At 39.9% G+C, this 20,682-nt stretch overlaps 1 protein-coding gene across 3 annotated transcripts in view; it reads right to left on the reverse strand.

Moving 5' to 3' along the window:
* Nucleotides 1-1,105: 1,105 nt before the first annotated feature.
* Nucleotides 1,106-20,682, reverse strand: part of LOC121328810 (phosphatidylinositol 4,5-bisphosphate 3-kinase catalytic subunit delta isoform-like) — a 45,705-nt gene continuing 26,128 nt past the window's right edge. For all 3 annotated transcript variants that reach the window (XM_041273885.1, XM_041273886.1, XM_041273884.1), the window contains 17 exons: nucleotides 20,158-20,247; nucleotides 17,560-17,781; nucleotides 14,875-14,971; nucleotides 14,289-14,419; nucleotides 14,007-14,057; nucleotides 13,212-13,379; nucleotides 11,072-11,193; nucleotides 10,100-10,243; nucleotides 9,830-9,929; nucleotides 9,506-9,684; nucleotides 8,148-8,257; nucleotides 7,568-7,646; nucleotides 6,952-7,119; nucleotides 3,298-3,421; nucleotides 2,787-2,932; nucleotides 2,404-2,536; nucleotides 1,106-1,738 (listed from right to left, as the gene is read on the reverse strand). In XM_041273885.1, coding sequence (XP_041129819.1) covers nucleotides 1,604-1,738; nucleotides 2,404-2,536; nucleotides 2,787-2,932; nucleotides 3,298-3,421; nucleotides 6,952-7,119; nucleotides 7,568-7,646; nucleotides 8,148-8,257; nucleotides 9,506-9,684; nucleotides 9,830-9,929; nucleotides 10,100-10,243; nucleotides 11,072-11,193; nucleotides 13,212-13,379; nucleotides 14,007-14,057; nucleotides 14,289-14,419; nucleotides 14,875-14,971; nucleotides 17,560-17,781; nucleotides 20,158-20,247 — 2,199 coding nt within the window. In that variant the 3' untranslated portion in view covers nucleotides 1,106-1,603. The remainder of the gene's footprint in view (nucleotides 1,739-2,403; nucleotides 2,537-2,786; nucleotides 2,933-3,297; nucleotides 3,422-6,951; nucleotides 7,120-7,567; nucleotides 7,647-8,147; nucleotides 8,258-9,505; nucleotides 9,685-9,829; nucleotides 9,930-10,099; nucleotides 10,244-11,071; nucleotides 11,194-13,211; nucleotides 13,380-14,006; nucleotides 14,058-14,288; nucleotides 14,420-14,874; nucleotides 14,972-17,559; nucleotides 17,782-20,157; nucleotides 20,248-20,682) is intronic.

Raw genomic sequence — 20,682 nt, forward strand, 5'->3', positions numbered from 1 at the left:
TTACCTTTCCACTAGCATGAGCTGCCTTTTTTAATAGCAAAACAGACGCTTGCTGCTGAAAATAACAAAGGATGACAAGATGGAAATGCATTGTGCAGGACATCTGTGATCAGGCATTGAATTGGCAGCATTCACTGCGTACAAGTCCAAAGTTAGAAACAGTCGGCAGACCCTTGTTTCATTATTATCTGTTTAATGAAGCTGCCCAGGAATACTTTTTTTTGTAAATCATCAGCTGTTAATTCCACTGCTGGTATATCACAAACCATTTTCGGTGTTGTGGCAACTAAAGTGGAACAATCAAAATATATTTAATACAGAGCAAGATTTTTTTTTTCTTAATATTGCACACACATACAAACACTGGAATAATTAAAAAATATTAATTGCATTCGTTGTGGGCAGGAATTCAGACCAAAACAACGAAGGATACAAATCGCTGGCCTTTTCTAAAATCAAACACGCTCCTTCAATGAAGCCTGGGTCTAGTGCAATCGGCAGTGTTTATCTCGAGTCCAATATTCAGCACTTTTTAAAATGGCTTTCGTAACCTGGTGTAAACAAAGGCACGTATTCATTTACAAGAGTGAAGTTCCATGTGCTGAACTGCTGCCTTCTACAAGGCTACTCGAACAATGCATATCTTGCCATGTTTCCATTCAAGTCTTGATGATGGATAGACAGTAACTCGTATTGCACGTTTACATAGGTGATTGCAATAGCTACACCATTTGGCTCAAGAAACTAAAACATTTAAAGCTTTCATCCTGTGTGGAATATTACTTGTAAAAGGATGAAACACAACATGAATGGGTAAAACACTGTACAAACAATGCCAATTTAAATGCATCCAAGAAAGGGACAAACAAAACTATTTTACATTTTCTGCTAACGTTAAATGGTGAACTACTGGAAGTTATAGTACAGGATCACATTAATAAAAAGCATTTCTTACAGCAATACATTGCACAAGTACTTGATAAACTTACAAATAAATAGCGCATCTTCCAAAAATTCAATTAGGCACATTGAATAATGAATCTGGTAAAATTTAAGTGTAATTAAGTGCTATTAAGGCCTGCTGCTAAGTAGTATGTCTGTGGTGGTTTGTTTTTTCCGGTCTAGCAGTTGCAGAAATGAAATAGATTACTAAAAACAAAAGTGCACTGCCTCAAAAGAACCCTGCCCTACTCAAGGCAGCTTTTTAAACTTCATAGTAAAACACATATTACAAACCAATCTACATTTAAACTGGCATCATCCTCAATAGATGCAAACAATATTAACACAGTACGTGTTTTAAAAGGTTATGCTCTGCAGTACCTTGCCAACACTCCCATGATATTTTGACGTACCGCTTTTGTTTCACATACTTCTCCATTGTGACTGCTAAGAAATAACATACAAATTATATATATAGCATGTGTAAATGTTCTTCTGAAGTTGTGTTTTGTTGTTTTTAGTGGTGAAAAGCGCTGCAGTGATTCTCTACATCGTTTCTCAATAACTCTTTAGCTGCACGTGAGAATTGAACTCCTTGAGTGAAAGAAAAATGGCAGGATTGTTTTGTTTTTTTCCCCCCAAGAATGGTTCATTTTCTTGTTTATCGGTTATCTTTGGCTACATTATGAGCCATCCAGTTCACTTTGGTTTTCCAGCTTTCCCGGAGCGCTTCATTAAATTTCACTTTGAAATGTTTAAGGGCTTCTTCTTCAGTCTTCCCCAAGGCTAAAGAATCCTGGAGAGGAGAAAGGAGAAGGTAAGGGGTGAACTGGAAACCAGATCCTAAGAATCCTGTCTGCATCACGCAGGGATGTGTCTGTACAGTATCTCGCCCATCGAAATATAATTTAATTCAAATACCCAGTAGGCTAATGTTACTTTGCCTTAAAGAAAAATGTAAAATAGCATGAGCAGGCGGCAAAAAATACACCACTCCCACATTTACTGGCAACTGAGACGGCAAAGTATGTTTAGCAAAAGATAACTATTATTAATAATATTAAAACGTCCAAAATCTGTTTACATGTCCAGATAGACTCTTCAGGGCTCCTGCAATAAAGTCACCACCGGGGGTGGGGGGGGGGGTAACATATAGCACATATAGAGCATTCACTTTGTGTCCACAGGTACATCTCAATATTGCAAACACCAATACAAAGAGAGATCTGCAGAATGGGACAGATCCACCACTGCAAGTCCCAACCTCCAAATGTTATTTACCAAGTCTCATGTTAACCCTGTATAAGCTTCAGGGTGTAAGAATGCCATTTTTTACATGGTTTTAACCCCTGACCTGTTGCAAGAACTCAAGCTCTGGTTTACACGGGAGCCCGTCGAGATCGAATACTGTATTCACTGGTCAGATAAAAGGTGCTCCACACAGCAGCTACGTGTCCTTACCTTAAGGTACTGGATATCCTTGGAACAGCTCAGCTCTGGCAGCCCAGCGGCCCTCGTCAGCGCAAAGAGGTTGACAAACAGAGTCCCGTTCCTACACAGAATCTTATAGGCTTCTTCACAGTAATCCCGAAACCTAACGGCAGCAAACGGCACGTGATTAGCAAGCAAACACATCACAATACTGTATGAGCGGCAGTCGCGCTTTATATAACCTCTGTATTAAAACAGGAGCTACTTAAAGAGATAGGAAATATATAAAACAGGCATATCGACAGGTGCTCTTAAACGCCGCTCTGTACTGTAACTGCTCTTAAATCGGTTTTCTTCTTTGAGATGAGAGAAACCTTGTTTCTCGTGCAGGACAAATTGCAAACTATGACTACCTCTCGAATTTCTCGCTGTTGTTGGTTCTTCCTTGCTGTATGACGTGAACGAAGTCGTAAGTCAGAATGAACGGCACCCGCTCCCTGTTGATGCCAAACTTGCTCTTGAAGTTCCCAAGAAAGTGGCCGAAGTCAATGTGGAACAGCTGAGAAAAGAACAGTGATCACACCATCGGCATACACCCACTACATCCCTGTATAAATAGTTTGGTTCACCCAGTCACACACACCCACGCCCGTTACATTAGCACTATTAAACATCACAAAACTGCACTTACATTGGCACCATTAAATATGCTTGAGTGACTTGATTAAAGCTGTTTGTATCTCCCTTCAGAAAAGGGTATCAGATGAACAAGATTTCAAATTTAAAAGTTATACTGCCCTCTTGTGGTGTAATAACCACACTACATTTTTTTGAATACTCGCTCATGATCCAGTCTGATTAGCACGAGTTTGATAGTGAACACCTGGTCACAAAGTACTAATCCAATAATTATACAAATGTTACCTGTCCGTTTTCCCTGATCATTATATTGTCACTGTGGCGGTCTCCTATTCCCAGAACGTAAGTAGCTACACAGTAGCCAGCACAGGAGAGAGTGAATTCCTCAATGGCTTGATCCAGTGCGTCCCTGTATAACAGAAAACACAGGCATCTAGGTTCAAAGAGCAGCATTCCACCCACCTGACTTACCAAGTAGGCTCTAGGGATTGCCACTTGTCCCTGTTTTAAGGAAGGTGTCGCCGAAATTCAATGTGCCTAAAATGTCCTGCTTTTTAATCTCATGCTTCCACATCCATATAAGAGACGATATTACTGCATGTGAGTTGGTTGTCAATAATAACAATCTATTTTTATATAGCGCCTTTCACAGTGGACCACCATCACAAAGCGCTTTACAAGATACAGAGACTAGGGTGTGTGAACTATGCATCAGCTGCAGAGTCACTTACAACAACGTCTCACCCCAAAGACAGAGTACAAGGAGGTTCAGTGACTTGCTCAGGGTCACACAATGAGACAGTGGCTGAGCTGGGATTTGAATAGTAGTGTAATCAATGTTACCTACTGGATGGCTAGAGGATTTCTAGAGTTCAAACATGACAGCTGCCCTACCAATCAGATTCCCATTTATATTTTTTTTAACCTGATTTTCTGTATCTCCGTGTCCTATTTGATCATACTCTTAACACCTAAAACATCAGGATGCAGCTTTCCACTTTACTAGACTTCCACATGAAGAATCCAGATCTTTTCTTGAAGATGTTGATTTATAAGGGCTTCACAACAGTAATGAAGGGATCGGACAGGTCAGTTGATTTTGTTAAAACTCTGATTGGGGTATAAATTAAGTTTAACCATAAAATCTGAACACTAAAGGAAATGCACAGTAAGTCACTAAAACCTCCCTTTTCATACATTAAAAAAAATCCAACGAATGTACTGTTACTATTACTGTATGTCATTTTACTGCTTTTTTTTTCTCTGTAAAATTGGATTTTTGACATGAGGAACAAACACAAACAGTTTCCAAGAATGATGACACTATTTTCCCTGTCCTTGATAGCTCTAGAACAAGCGTTAAGTGGCAATAATTACTAAATGAAAAAACAAAACTGTTCAACGCTTGCAATAAATCAGAGGATTTTCATGGGAGCAAGGCTTCTGCAGCTACTGGTGCAGTTACTGCTTTGTGCAATTCCAAATGGAATCCTGATCAATTACATACACACAGTTACAGCTGTGTTACTACTGTGTGAGTAAATACAGTGTGTGATTACAGACTGCTCCAAGTAAACTAAATGAGGACTGTATTGTTACGGGGGAACAAATGGTGGGCGACAAAATCGATTTGCTTTGGCATTTCCCAGCTGAGCCAAAATGTAGCTCATTACAAATTGCTGATGTGCTCTTCTGACATCAAAACACAAAAGCAATTTCGTCTGTCAGCTTAAGGGTTTGCTTCCCGAGTCCAAGCCCTCTCTGCTCTGCCTAACAGCAAGCAGTAAATAAGAAGGTTAATCTGGACCAGAGCTACCCTTCATCTAGTGCTGAAAAGCTTAGAACAGAAATAAACTCTGTATGTATTTTCTACACTGCTCTCTTAAGGGAAAGAGAACATCATGCTGGGCTCCAAGCTGAAAAGGTTGAAGTGACTGAACCAGTTTAATGATCATTTCTACACTTATATTATGAGCCTTAACTGTAATAAAGCATGGCACTGTGTTATTGCTCTGGGTACCCTGATCATTTTAGGCTATGCAATGGAAATCTGTTCCCTGTATTCAGAATGAAAGATCTGCATTTTGTAATCCCCAAGCATTTTTTAAATGCAACTAGATTCCGTTTCTTGTACGAAACACACTTGTTTTTCCTGCCCGGCAACACATAATGCACTGCATATGAACAACTGTGTCTTGTGAGGCTGGATTTAAAAAATGATAATATATACGAGTGGCTGAGCGTTGTATAGAAATGGCCATTACAGGGTTGATCCTACATGAGCTTTCACCTTTGCATGTTTAGATTGAATTGTTTAGGCTTAGCTATTCAAATAAACACATGCAATACTTGAAATCGCACTTCATCACCTTGCAGTCTGAACCACATTTTACCAGCAACGGAGGTCTTCATGTTTACCTTGTATTGAAATGGGTTTTATTTTGAGAATTTGGTGTCTCTTGTTGGTAAAAAAATGTTTTTTAAACCAAATCTGGCTTTTCTTCTAACAAGGGAGTCCAAAGTGGTCCCTTCCACTCCTGGTCTTTGTTCCAACCCTGTTCTAAATTGTTTAATTGAATCAATACAACCTCCATCCAGACCCTGAAGTAGTTCATTGTATCATTTTACCTGTTAAACCCGAGTGGAACAGCCCTCTAAGACTGTGATTGGACACTCCTGCCCTATAACATGATCATCATCTGTTATTCATGAATTAGCACATCTGCCCCACTGCCTGCACACTCATAATGGTACATTGGCTTAACAGTCTGTCACCCTTGCTTTATCAACAAATAGCCATTCCATACATTTCTGCTTAAAAACTCCAACATTAAACTAACAAAGAGGCACTGTGCCGCTGAAATCTCACATTTTGTTTCTTGTTGCAGTGAAATTCGAGTTCTCTGTCCAATCTCAGAGCATCACCTGATTTCCCCCCCCAGGATCCAGCGTGTCTCCGCTGCACAGCAGACACTGTGAGCGAGACAGAAATGCCAGCCAGCTGATCATGTTTAATATCATGTTTACAGATTTATTTAGGAAAGGTCAGCAGGCAGCAGCTTCTCCAAATGAAGACATTATTTCTGCGCTGTCCCTTGCCAACACTTTATTAACCCAATTCAGGCAAGCCCAGCGTAACTGTTCTCATTTCTTAAACTGATTTCAAAACACACACAGACAGTGCTTAAAACAGACAGTTAGAAATACTACTTTATAGTAAAACCATCTTGGCCAATTCAGAGCAGTTCGAGAGTCAGCAGGCTATGCTGAACTACTGCTGTGAAGTAACAAGCAGTTCAAATTGGCTTAATGCTTTCCATCCGCCCATTGTATAATGGACCCTCAGATGTCTGTCTGGATTATCTCAGTTAATTCTTCTTAACCGCGATAGCAAGTAAAGCCCAATGTTAAACAGGATGTACGATTCTATCATTAAACCCCAGTGTGGTCCTAAATCTCAAGGTACCACAACGCCACTAAAACACTGATTTCCTTAAACAAGAATTAGTATATGAATTGCTATTTGTACACTGAACTTCTAGTAACGCATATAATACACAATGCATTTATCGCATTTCTACAAGTATTGCCACAAAGTGTCTTTTCCTTTGTCAGAATGCTTTACTTTGTTTACCTATCTCTGTGTTGGTGGCTTCGTTTGTGTTTGTGTCCGCAGTCGTAGCAGATGCACTGCTGCTGTCATCTTCGTCAGCATTTCCAGCCTTCTTAAAGAAGTAGCCTTGTAACAGAAGTTCCTAATGCTTTTTTCATTGCATCAACAGGACTGACTCAACCAGACAGCTGTGCGGGAGATGCAAGTCATGTGACCTAGCTTGTCTATTATACACGTTCCAGCTCCACTACACCACTGCTGCCTATGGAAAACAGTCCAGAATCCCGAATCCTGCCTTGTGGTGCAAGACAAGCCCATCTACTCACCCAGGGTTTTTGGATTTTAGCCAGTTTAGCAGAGCGTCCTTGTTGAAAGCAGCAGTGGCTGCCATGTTGCTCTTGTTGAGCTGGATGTTGGCGATGGTGTCTGAATTACTGACCACCTCAATCAGCCCTGTCTTGTCACCAGTGGAAAGGCATCCATAGGGAATCATTCTACATTAGAAAATATATAGAAAAGTAAAACTAAGAGACGTATTCTTGCTTTAACATCCACCCCAAATGCACAGCTTATAGCGCCCTCTCCTGAGAGACCAAAGAGATGAGAAGCTGCAAGCTAAGAGATGAGAGTTTAAGAGTCACTACCCTGAAACTGAAGGTCAACGGGGGGGGGGGGGGGGGTTGTAACGAATGCCCAAGGAAGGTTAACTGGTATTCAAGGTTCTGAAGGTACAGCTAAAACCAATTACAGATCAGAACCATTCACCATGAAACCCTCTGGAATGAGTAAGCAGTAATGTCCCTACCAAGGCTCAACATGATTGGACGTCTGCTCTTTTAAGATATAGCTACAGACACCTCCACAATAACGGGGCGCAACCCTTCAAGGACCCTGCCCCTGGCTGCTTGTTCTTCTATCTCCTAGAACTCAAGAAGCTCCCACCTTAAATCCAGTCCTTCCTGTTTCCATAGGACATCCATTAACTGGATCATTTGTAGAGTCAACATATCTTGACGGAGATCTAAAATAAATAAAAAAAAAAAAGTTAGTGAAAGCGACTGTTTACATTGCAGCGTGTCTCCAGGAACCACTAGGCATGAGTCTGCATGTGTGTTTCCTGAATGTTTTATAAAGCAGTACAAAAGATGGCTTCTGATGCAGCTTTTGCTCACTGGTGATGGCTGAGATTTGTAGTTGTGTGGCGTTTGTGCTCCGTTTAATACTTGACACCTCAACTCTATCCCTACCGTTAAAGCTGTTACAGTCTTTTCTTAAGTGGAGATGGCATGCACTTGCAATGATATTATCATTTGGGCTAATGGATAGGCTGCATTAATAATGTATCCAGTACGTTATTATAACAGGTTGCAATTAATTAAGCACAGCATCTCAATGAAATATTACCCACCTCAGTCTGCTGCAGAATATCTCACACTGTGTATCAAATATGTAGCAGAAAATGATCTACAGTAACATCTCAGCTGGTTTAGCTTCAAGAGCCAGGTTCGATGAGAGCTCTTACCATCTCCGTTCTTGAAAATGATTCCCACCGGCTCCCCTTGCACTTTTTCGTTCGTGTAGACAAGCCAAAGGGGCTTCATCTTGGAGTCCATAAACTTGCACTTCTCCGCACTAGTAGACAAAGAGAATACGTCTTTATTACTGCGTGACCACATGAACCAGGAATTTAATCATTTTATTACCAGCGGTCTCTTCCCTGCAAACTCCTCACCTCGTTTTATTTTGTAAATCAAAAAGGCAACTTTATCAACGACAAATATAAAATGATTTAACGTTTCAAATCAGTATTTGTCACGCTTTTGGTCAAAACAGGGATGAGGTTCATGAATACAGCTTCCTAAAACAGATTGCCTAGATATTGAAGGAAACAGGCCAACACAAATCAGTAATTAAACAAGCATCCTTTTCTAATGCAGCTCTTCCAAAACATTCAGTACAAAAAAGAAATCTGTGCAGACTGTAAAAACAGGATCAGCTGACTCGATTCAAAAAGGTATCACAAAGAGAGACTCTGTTGTGCACGACGCCCCTGTTCATTGCTATCGATTTCATCACTATAATATTCAAGCACACACACAGAAAAAGAGTGGCTATGTGTCCAGAGTCAGTGTCTGCAGTGACTTTGCACATTTCAATAGATATAACTGACTACCGCAGGCCATTAAGCGAACATTATGAACATCAGAAGATACCTTTATCCAAGGTGACTTACAAACACTAGGGTGTGTGAACAATGCATCAGCTGCATAATCACTCACAACAACGTCTCACCCAGAAGACAGAGCACAAGAAGGTTAAATGACTTGCTCAGGGTCAACAGTGGCTGAGCTGGGATTTGAATCGGGGTCCTCCTGGTTACAAGCCCTTTTCTTTAACCACTGGACCACACAACCTCCGTCTGTGAACTTTCACTAGATGGCAGCACCAGAAGGTGAATTTGCCAAGAAGTAAACATGTCGTTGACCACTGTTACCTATCAGATAAAGTCACTGTAATTCTGTTTTCAAATCAATGAGGATCAGAGAGTTACCCCGTTATAAGTTGCGTCTGGTGTTATTAAACAGTCACGCTGGTGCAGAGTCCAAAACGTTACAGTGAATTAATGAATCTGAATCAAGAAAATGGCTAAATGAGCAATCACCATTTTATTTAGGATTTCCAAACCTTACAAAGCGGGATTTCTTTATTACTGTGTAGTCAGTATTTAAAAGCAGCCCTACACACTAAAAAGTCACAGGTGGGGAAACAGAATCAGAGAAGGAATGCATGAAAGGAAAGGGGAGGCACATAGGAAGCAGCGAGACAGTGCTGGAGGTACCAGGCAGTGACTAATGACATGCCAGCACTAAGACTGCGTACCAGATATCCGCGAGGATGAAGTTTGGGTTGAGAGGAGACACCACGTCAGTCAGAGCTTCCATGTAGGTTTCCTGCTTCATGTACAAGCGCATCACGTCCCTCGTTTGGGTATGTGTCGTTTTCTGCGAGCTGGATTTCACAAAGTCGTTCAAAGACTTCATTTTGTTAAGCGCTTCGTTCTGAAAGGAAGAAAAGGGACACACAGAGCAGCTGGTAAATAAATACACGTATACACATATACCGAGTGTATAAAACTCATCTGGGCTGATCTAAAACCATTGGGTAAATTATATTGTTTTTGAAGAACGGCTGCTGTCTTCTTACCTGCTTTATCAACATTTTCATATGATGAGAACTGCCTCGGCAATACGCTTCCAGAATGAGACCGAACCGCAAAGATACAGACGGGACGTGCATTTCTGACCTGAAAGGGAACACCAATAAGTGACAATGCAACAGCTGGAGGGGCAATGCATTCTCTGTATGAAGGGGGGGGGGGGGCATTGCAGAATGCTTGCTGGCTGTTCTGTGTTTTACAGTATGTTTGCTCCATTACTACCCCAAATGCAAAAACAACAAACGCTGGTTCCTTACCTGAGATGCCAAAACAAGAAGTGTCCAATTTTCCTATTGGCCAGAGCTCTTTCCAGTAGAAACCTGGTTAGATCACAATCTAAATAGGGTTCGTACTTCAGGACCTGCACCAGCTGCAGTAAATACTGCAGGAGCTCATCGTCCCTGCGGGAGAGGAAGAGAGAAAGCAGTGAGGAGCAGAACATAACAGAAAGGGCTCTTTCTGCACAGCAAACCCCCACGCAGCCCTCTCACGGCAAAGCCATTCTCTTAAGGAATCCTGCCTGAGCACAGGTTAGCCTCAAAACGCTGAGCGAGATCACAATCCAGATTAGAAACGACCACAACCGGTTTAAAGTTTTGAGATGAGGTCTTTTCCAGTGTTTTGATTGGGAAGCACTGTACGCACAGTCAGTGCAAGTCTAATGGTCCCTTTCATCTATGGGGGCTTCCTGAGGTTGATTGAGCAATACCCCACTGGAACAAACCACAACTGAATTTTAGATTTTTTTTTTAATTTTTTTTTTCCAAACAGCATTTTACGATTCTAGGGAACTCTCTGGATTCCATCAACCAACTTATTTTCTGGTATGACCTGGACCAGTGATTTATGAAATCAGGGGTGATTCGCCAGTCTTATAAAGTGTTACGCTAACTTGAAACAACTGTTAAGAGCTGAAAACAATTAAAAAGGATTAATTAAGCAAATTCAGTTCAATTAAGGGTCTAGTTAAGTAATTGAGAGCTCAGTTGGAATGAAAACTAGCAAGGGGTCTTCAGGTCCAGGGTTGGGAAGCTCTGCCCTGAAGGATTCCAGCTGTGTCTTTTCCATGCATGACTTGTATTTAACATGTATGATTCTAGAAAGAATCACACATTCTAAAGCACCTTGTGTCAAACACACTCTCTCAAGTCTGCTGGAAGATTATTATTTGTTCTTGGAACCAAGTTGCAAATGCATTTAAGCAGGGACAAGTGAAGAGCCCCCCTCACCTTAGCCTTTTTAAACACCTGACAGTGAAGGACCTGACGTTGCGGTCAGGAAAGCTGTAGTCCAGTAGCTCCAGCGCGTGCCAGGGAGAAAGATCGGGCCACTGTTGCAAAAGGCAGGTCATCTGTGAGAAACAGGCGACACAACAGCATACAGGTTTGTGTCAAGAATAAAAACCAGGCTGAATAAAAATTAATATTCTCCATAGCTTTGAAACCTCTTTAAAATAAATAATGAGGTGACAAACTTTTGGTATCATTACGTTGATAAAGGGTTTAGCCAAAATGTACCCTTGCAATAAAAAAAAACAAAACAAAAAAACCCAGCACATTTTATATATTTAAACTCATATCATACCAATATATTTAAAATCGTATCAGTTCTACACTACGATACGGATTTACACAGCTGCATATCGTTTACCTTCTAAAGCTATTGAGTTCTGGGCTCAAACAAGCAAGGTCCAACCCAGGCTTCCTAAAGTGCGTCAGCAACCACGCTACTAAATGAAACGATGTGATGAAATGAATTACCAGCAAGCAAATACACTCCAGAGCTGCCTTTAGCTACATCAACCTCTCTGACCAGACACGGCACCTCCTCCGAATAAGGATTTCTGGCAAGCAGCAGTGTTAGTTCAGGGGGGGGCTGGTTGACCTGCTGCATTCTCTTTTAGAACAGTCAGTGTAGAACATTAACCAGAAATTCTACTATGATTCATTCATATGCACATTGGCTTGTTTAAAAATAGCATCCACTTGTGCTACCCAGGAACCCACAGAGACATTGCAGATTCACTCGGATTAAAAAAGCAATGGCATGGATTTGTAAGATGTTTTAGACTGCTACAGCTAACAAAACAAATAGCTCTCTGCATTTTAACAACGCAGACATAAGATTGTCTTTTTTTTTTTGTAAAACATTGTCTTCAAAACAGGAGAAGGCAGATATTATGATGTACTGGTAAAAGTGCATCAGCTGCTTGCAAAGCAGATACTGTTTGCTCAAGTATAGGATGCAGAACATATATTTCAATGTGTTTTTTCAGTAAAATCTCCATGTTCTACATGTCTGGAGACGTGTCTTTCCTAAGCTTCACTCAGAATATGCTACTGATTAACCCACCTAAAGGCAGTTGTATTATCTAGCTGGGTGGTTCAAACACCTGCATAGGAACCAATTATGCAGGTCACTTGAATACAGACAGAACTTTGCCCCCTGGACGAGAGAAATGTTTTGTAGCCAAGGGATGGCAGCAAGGGGTGATGATGTGGTGTTCAAATGCATGGATTTCAAAGAAACGCTCTGTAAATAACTGGGTTATATGTTACTTGTTAATTAGAAAGGTGGCACGCTGTGGGCTGAGGACTATCCCTTCTCCTAAACAGAAGCAAAATAAAATCCTGCATCATTCAGAACTACATCGTAAAGGACAGAGAGTTTGATTGGCTCTCAAAAGGTCTTCAGTACTCTATTGGTTGCTAACAGGTTTACCAATTGTGTTCAACCAGACTTTGAGAGCCATCCGAATCAGGCAACCACCTTACCTTACACAGACAATGTGCAAGTATCTTCCCCATGCCGAATTTAGCTTTAAGTTTCAATACAGGGTGTTTTTAATGTATTTTATCTATCTATCTCTTTATCTATGGTGAAAAGGGAAGATGGATTTTTTTCATGCAGTTCTGTACTATTGTCAGCAAGTCAGCTCTGTTTTATAATAGACTGGATGTCACATAGTTAAAAAGGAAATGACACCATTTCTAAGAATCTATGCTATTGAAGACACATTTTAAATTTAGCCCAAAGTAACACATCAGAGGTGATTTTCTGTGTAGGCTAATGCAATGAACCAAGCAAACCTGGCATCTCAAACTTTCAGCTCTTCAGTGCGACTCAAACTTTGTTGTTGCTGCAGCAGCTATCTGGTTATGAGGATGTCTTTGTTGTTACATCGTTTCTGTATTGTATGCATTACATGGCTTATTTGTAGCTTATTGTCAGGCATGCAGGATTCTGTATGTGTGTCTGTGTGGTTTTTGATCAAACCAACAAACTGCATTATTAGTTGCGGCTTCCTGGTGCACCAGCTCTGGAGGACCGCACTCCAATTGAAATGCAAATCGCTGGAAGGTACTGTACCTGTGCCACGTCCTCGTGTCTGCTCCATTTCGTGATCAGCAAGAGCTTGGCTAAGCTCTCAGGGTGCAGGTCCCGGACTTCGTGACGCAGCTTCCACAGAATTTCTTTGTCGTCTTCAAAGAACTCCGTATAGTTTTTATTTTCTACAATTTCGCTCAGTTTTCGCTGCTGTGTAAAATCAGAGCAAAAAAAAAAAATCAAAAGATGTTTTTAATGTGAAGCTAATCTAGTAATTGATAAATAGTTATAGATCTCTTATTACAGGAATAATGTTGCAGTAATAACGCGCATATAACTGTTATACAAGCTGGTATAAACAATATTAGACTGCTATTAATAATAAGATATTATTATATAAGGTATTATTTATTAATAAGAGTCAACACCTCTAAAAGAGAGACGTTATAGGTTCTAAACTAAAATTTGACTGAACTTGATCTAACAGCATCGGAGAAAAAAATAAACAAGTTCAAAAACTTTTGCCCACACTCTTGAGGAGAAAGCAAAGAAGAAAAGATAAGCAGTTTACACATGAGTGTTTAAAGATTGTCTAAAACACAGATATGCACCCTATCTGTTCTATCTTGTCCTGCTTAGTATTTCCAAGAATGCCGCATTGCACGGCACCCACTTTTAACAAGGGTGTTAAAAAGATGTCACACTGAATCATTTTTGCATATTCACTCGCAGAAGAAGTTTACTTAGAAATGCGACTGTGTTTATAAATAATAAAGGGGTTAGAGCTCTTTGTTAAGCACACTCTGAATGCTGTGCTCTGTATAGCGCAGCACTGACCTCCTCCTCCGTTGATCTCGCATGCTTCCCATTCCTGCCCAGTTCAAAAATCTATAAGACAGTGAAACAGATCACATTATTATTCATATTCTTGTTATTCTCAAAAGTTATGATCTACATTGCCATTTAATGCATGTCCAGGTTTATTTTCTATTCCACCCGATCACAAGTACTATTGGAACCGATTAAGAAATAGGCCCACTTGTTATCAACTACTGCCTGTTATCAACAGAGATACTCATGCTATCAATATTAATAAAACATTACGCTAGACATACATACCTTATCAGAGGAGGGGTAATAAACAGGGTGCGGTCTGAAGCTGGGGAAGCGGATCGTGAGAGACACAGTGCTGTCTGTGTTGGGATTGCTCTCTACAGTACCCATAGGGTTCAGAAGATCACCCTTATCATCTGCCAACGAAACAGTGTACCGTCAGAAGCAGCTGCAATTATCGCTTTAGTTTAAGGATCCAATATAAAAACTCTAAAAGATGAGGACAAGGAATTACTGTATGATAACTGCCTGCTCTTAGCACCGAGCTGCTACACCCTTATTACTAATAAATGTCTACAACATCCTTCATAGGTAGGAAACACTTGTTTTACACAGCCAGTTATAAAGCCAAGGAATAGCCTAATAGGATCTGAAACACTGGGAACACTTAAAATAAAAACCTAGATTCTGTGCAATTTAAATGAAATCCCTCTAGTAGGGGTGGATGGTGTGCTAACAAGCGTCTTGATTAATCTTCTTTTATGTTCTTCTAACACTTTTCTCCCCAGAGAATCGTTTTGGACGGAAGCACACCTTTTGAAACCCCCACAGTCCATGCTGTGTTGAATTGCTACTTAGCGTTATCCTGTACCTGGAACAGATGGCCAGGTATACAAGGAGACATCTCCAGTCTTCAGCTGGTCCTTATAGTCAAACACCATGGTGTTCACCCAGGCAAGGGGGCAATCCTAGAGGCATAACATTCTACAATTAGAACTCAGAAGACATCCTGAGAAATCCCCTAGTGCATTAAAAACAATACCAGCCCCAACTATAAACGGATGTGCAAATCAACTACTGCTGTACTGTATGTACAACTGGTAATTATAAAAAAAAAGCTACTTTCAAAAGGTTCTGTATTCCTAAGAATGGACCTTATTCAGAAAAGTTAGTGTGGATTTTAGCTATACGTATAAAACTATAATAGATTACCCTGGCAGGGTATGAAGGGATCAAAAGCTGCTCTATACATCACTCTGAAAGACTAAACAGAAAGTTTCTGAAATGAACCCACTGATCCCTCGCATGCTCTATGCATGAGATATTCATGCAACCGCTGATATTGCACTTGAATTGGGTCAGCTTTGTGTTTATCAAATGTAAAAGTTCTGTAAATGTTGCCCTGAGTGTTATACATTAACAGAGCTAAAACAGCACCAATAACAATAAGCAAACAAGACTTGCACTTTGAGGTGAACTTCTCCATTTTTGGAAGAGTGTTTCCCCTAGTCTCCCTGGATGTTCAAAATTTGAGAAGTAGAGACAGTTAGAATGCAGAAGTGAATAAGGTGTACACACCTTCCTTCTCCTTTTCATCACTCATAAACAAACCACAATTATTCACAGTGCCAACCAATCCTGCACCATGTCATAGTTACTGATGCTTAATAAAATGGCTCTTTTAAATACTCTACCCTGATTGGTCAAAACAGGTCATATTACAGCATATCACCATGGGTTGGCAATTCTTTTATAAAAGAGGCGAATCAGATATCCAAACTAATACTGTTGCATTTTTACGTTTTATGTTTTTTTTAAATGTTCTATGGAACTAAATTTTTAGGCAGAAGGATATTTAATAAAAACTATTTTTTTGTTAATTAAAAAACGTGTGTGTGTGTGTGTGTATATATATATATATATATATATATATATATATATATATATATATATATATATATATATATATATAATATATATATATATATATATAAAATCTCAATTTAGTAAAAAGCCTCAAAAAAATATAAAAAACTTCACAATACCATTTACAATGTTTATTTTAAACCTGACCTCCAGGGTTGCAAATCCTCTGAAGACTGACTATGCATGACCAGGACCATGCAAATGGCAATGGTGTTATATTTCTATGCTTTTATTTTGTATTACTTTATTACTGATTGGTTTTTGTCCTGTTTGAATGCTTTCTCTACTTTTGACATTGATTTTATAATGACATTTCTTGCTGTCTTCTCCTGCCAGGAAGCCCTTTAAATGAGATTTATATCTGAAGGGTTCTGTCCTGGTTAAATAAATAGATTTGGTACAGCAAACGTGCTGTCTGTGTGTCTCTCTCTCTCTGATCAACCACAACCACACAGGCTCAGTGTGAAGAGCAAGCACAGGGTCAGTATTCTCTCTGCCCAGTCCCTTAAAAGATACAGGGACTGTTACAACCTGGTGCACATTTTGAACTAGAGCAGCAAAACAAACCATTATTAATGACTGTATTCCACTAATAATTACAATATAACCATGTAAGAAGTACATTATAAACAGCCTATTGGCGTTAAGGCCACAGTAACTAAGCAGCTATAAAACATTTCAACTTTATTGTAAACTTATGATAATTATATAACTCCATGTCTATAAATGCATCCTTTACAACTGCTGATTGAACACATTGTATGGGGTTTGGAGGAACCAGAACAGAAAAACCTTGCTCATATATCAATTGCTCTTTGTACTATTTTCTGTGAAAGGGAATGGTTAATGTTTTAAATAATTACCAAGCAAGAAGGTTCAATTAAGGTTTCACAGGTAAAACTAAAAAGTCTGCGTTTCCAGTTTTGTAACACTGTCAGTTGAGATTTTTCCCAGGGAGGTTGCTCTTTAGTGCAGAGACCTGAATAAATCGGTCCTGTGGTACGAAGTTGGTTTACTGCTTCCTTCAAAGGCTCCACTCCACAGAGGAAAGGTAGTGCTACCTGCCATTTATTAATTCCACTGAAAGCAACGCGGATGTCAGTTAGACAAACAACAGACCAGCATTAAAAACCACACAGCCCCAGAAGCATTCACAAACACACACACACAGATTTAACCATATCATTGCCAGCGGTTTATACCTGGTGCAGCAGTTTCCAATTCCGGAGAGCGACCACCAATCAAAACAAAACTAGCTACATACATATGTAAACGAGGTAAACAGTAACCACAGCGTGCAAAATGAATTCTTGCAAACAAACTATAATCACTGCCTTACTATCAATAACTGCTTATACCATTGTAAAACTGGTAAAGTAAGTTAACAACAAACAATAAAGTGTGGCTCTGATTCTGTAGCATGAAATACTAAAATGGAATGGCCAATATCATATGCAAATGACAGCAATGCTGGGAAGTGGAGGTTTTATCTGACTGTAATTTTGGAGCACTCTATTCTGCACCATGATATTGTGGGTGTTCACTGTGGTTTAGTGTACTTTGCCCTGATGCTTCTGCCATGCTGTGCTGCAGCGGTCTTTACTGTTTTCATGTGATTTATGCTACTCACAGCTTTTTTGGACTTCTTCTTGGTGGATCGTGGCTTTTTGGTTTTCTCGATCACAGCGTACAGGGCGAAGCAGAGACGGGTCATGCGCGGAAGTTCACTGATATTGATCTCGAAGACGAGTTTCTGATCCCAAATGGGCTCCGAAGAGACAGTCACCTCGCTGCTGGTTACCATTTTACACAACATCTCACTTCCGTGGAACAGTCCAGCCTGAACCACCAGCTGAAAAACAAACGATGAAAGCAAGCTGAACTTGACCACTTTACACAGACTTTTAGATGGCCGCTGTACATTTCAAATGCAGTAGTGAAATAAAAGTGTGGGTAAAATGACTTTCCCTTTAAGGGTGGCTGTCGAATATGACACTTCTAGTCACAAAGAGAATTTCATGGTTCTCTCTTAAACTGCTATAATGGTTTATGTTGCCAGACTGATTTATTTACACACATTAGTTGAAATATCCATGTTTCCATGAGCACAGACTGACACCCAATCCGAGCTGATCCGGGTTCTCCCGCACGGCTCCTAAACCCCTATTGATAGTCTACCATCAATGAAAAGACTCCATGCAATGCAAGTTTTTCGCCTTGGCAGCTCTTTCCCAGCAAGCCTTGCGGCAAAGATCACATATGTTTTTTTTTTTTGCTTTTTTTTTTTTTTTAATAAAAATGAAAGGATGGACACTGCTTCTGACAATCCTAACAATTCTTTGGAGCTTTTCATTACTAAAAAAAAATAAAAAATACAAGAATATTAAAAGCACAGAGATGTTTACACTAACTCACTCGTCACTTGATTGGTCAGGGTTGAGACGTGCTTCCATGGAAACAAGGTATTTGATAGACAGCTTGTTGGCTTGGCAGGCCCTTTTACTGCTTCCTGAGCAATTACACAACCACCTGGCTTTTAAACAAAATGGCGGTCAGTTGTATTTTCTTTTTTTTCTTTTCTAGCATACCTCACAGCTTCTAATTACCGTTCTATTTTCACATGCCTGTTTCTCTAACTTAGCCTGCTCTTTAAATTTCAAAGATAAAACAAAACGAAAACATTCCAATAATTATGAAGGTAGGCGCAATGCACATGTAAAAACATATCTAAAATAATAAAGCTCTTTTCAAATCTACGTATACTGTATGTAAACAAGTAACTAGGTAATCCATCAAATCTTTGATACATAGCATAGCATGTTTAACATGACTTACACGTTATAGGCAAGAGAGTGTAAAGCACACTTAGAAACACTGAACGCTGTGTCCTTACTAAAGCAGTGTGTTCTCATTTACTATTACCAGACTGTTGCAGTGTTTCGGACATTGCTAACAGCCTGAATATCAAGATCCAACACTAAGCCCCAAGCTAAAAGGCACTGTGGGACAATATGCAGCTTATTCAGACCAGACAAGAACATCATATCTACACACAGTCATGTGCATTTACAATCTCCTTACAACATCTTTAAGCTACTGAATCAATGTTTTTGTTGGGAAAAAGTTACCTAAGGCATTGCATCTCACACTATAAACACTTTTATTTACAATGTAAAAAACTAAAATAACCAGACACTTGTCTGGGGGTTTGTGTGTGTGTGTGTGTGTGTGGGTGTGTGTGTGTGTGTGTATAATGCCATATACTGTTACTGTGAGACATTAGATTAATTTTAATTAATTTTAGTCAATTGATTAAAGCAGTCTGTTCCAAAATCTGAATAAGAACATTTAAGGTCAAAATTCCAGAGCTATCATTAAATCATCCTTTTTTTTTTTTTTTTTACTTGAGCGAACAGAAGTGCTCTTGTGTATCACCAGACTGAAAAAAAAATAAATAAAAACAAATGTCAGGATACGTAAACTTCTCGACCCTCCATTACAAAATGCAGACAAACAATACGACAATATCACCAGAGCATACCGTTTCTTTAGACCAGGCGTAGGCAATTCCACTCAAACTTATTAAACTGAACCTCTGCCCCCAAGTTACACTACTAAATACAGGGACGGAAATAAGACTCCCATTGCATAGCAGTGCCAGCCATTCTGGTTCACTATTCATGGATACCAAGATATTTACAGATAGTAGTCTGAGTGAAGTTATCCGGCAACAAACTCCCCATCCCCAGCTGTGCTGCTTTCCTAGAAAGGAGAACATTTCAGGGGGACCGTTCTACTTGTGAGATGTCATGCGCGTTAAAATATTTAGCGTATTTTTTAAAGAGGAAACCAAATGTACCAAGATATTTAGTAAGTAAATTGTGAGTGAGGACAGAAGGGCAATACAGTTCCTACCCCTTGTATTGCTGTAAATCATTTGTTGTTTCCATGTCGACCGCAGAATAAAGGGTTAAGTGAATACTAAGAACGGGTGACAGAGTTGTGCCTTTTTTTCTAAGAAATACGGCTCAGACCCAAGAGAAGAGGCCAGATAGTTCCTCCCCACTTCCTGTTTTTTTGAAAGTGTCTGAAAACCGCTTCAGATGAATCATGGGAAATGTGCGGTGGGGTCACATGACCGCATGATTTGCAAATGGCCCTTCTGGAGATAATGAGTAAACAACCTGATGCAGCACTTCAGTGAACAAGACAGGGCAGCAGCACCCACCTTCATGCCCTCGTCAGCATTCACCCTGCTCCCTTGCATCAAGTGGATTATAAACGGTTCCTCCATCATCCACAGGGAAGAGATCGTTTGCTGCAAACAAAAACAAACTGGTAAAAATATGACACAAATCAATTTCAGGACTGAGTGCTAGGGAAACAGGTCTACTGTATAAAACCCTTCATATCTCATCGCTCACTGTTTAGTGTTATATTCCAGGTCACAAAAAGAAGGGAAGGGCACATGGATTTATTTAATAGCTGCCGATAAATACAACTTAAAGGCAATTATGAGCAACCGCACCACCCTACTGGAGAGGGCTTAAGAGATACGTGCATGATGTTCACTGTGGTTCGTTAAGAGAAATTGACTGGTGTTTACAAAAAAACAGGAGCTAATTAAAGACTGGAGTACAGTGGCTTTTTTGGGGTTTTGGTGTGTATGTCTGAATTTCTTCTCTTTTTTTTCTGCCTTCTGCCGCAGTACCACCAATTGAAACAAAAGAACGTTAAACTGAGAAACTGTGAA

The sequence above is a fragment of the Polyodon spathula genome, chromosome 16 (genome assembly GCF_017654505.1).
Source record: "Polyodon spathula isolate WHYD16114869_AA chromosome 16, ASM1765450v1, whole genome shotgun sequence".
Classification (NCBI taxonomy): domain Eukaryota; kingdom Metazoa; phylum Chordata; class Actinopteri; order Acipenseriformes; family Polyodontidae; genus Polyodon; species Polyodon spathula.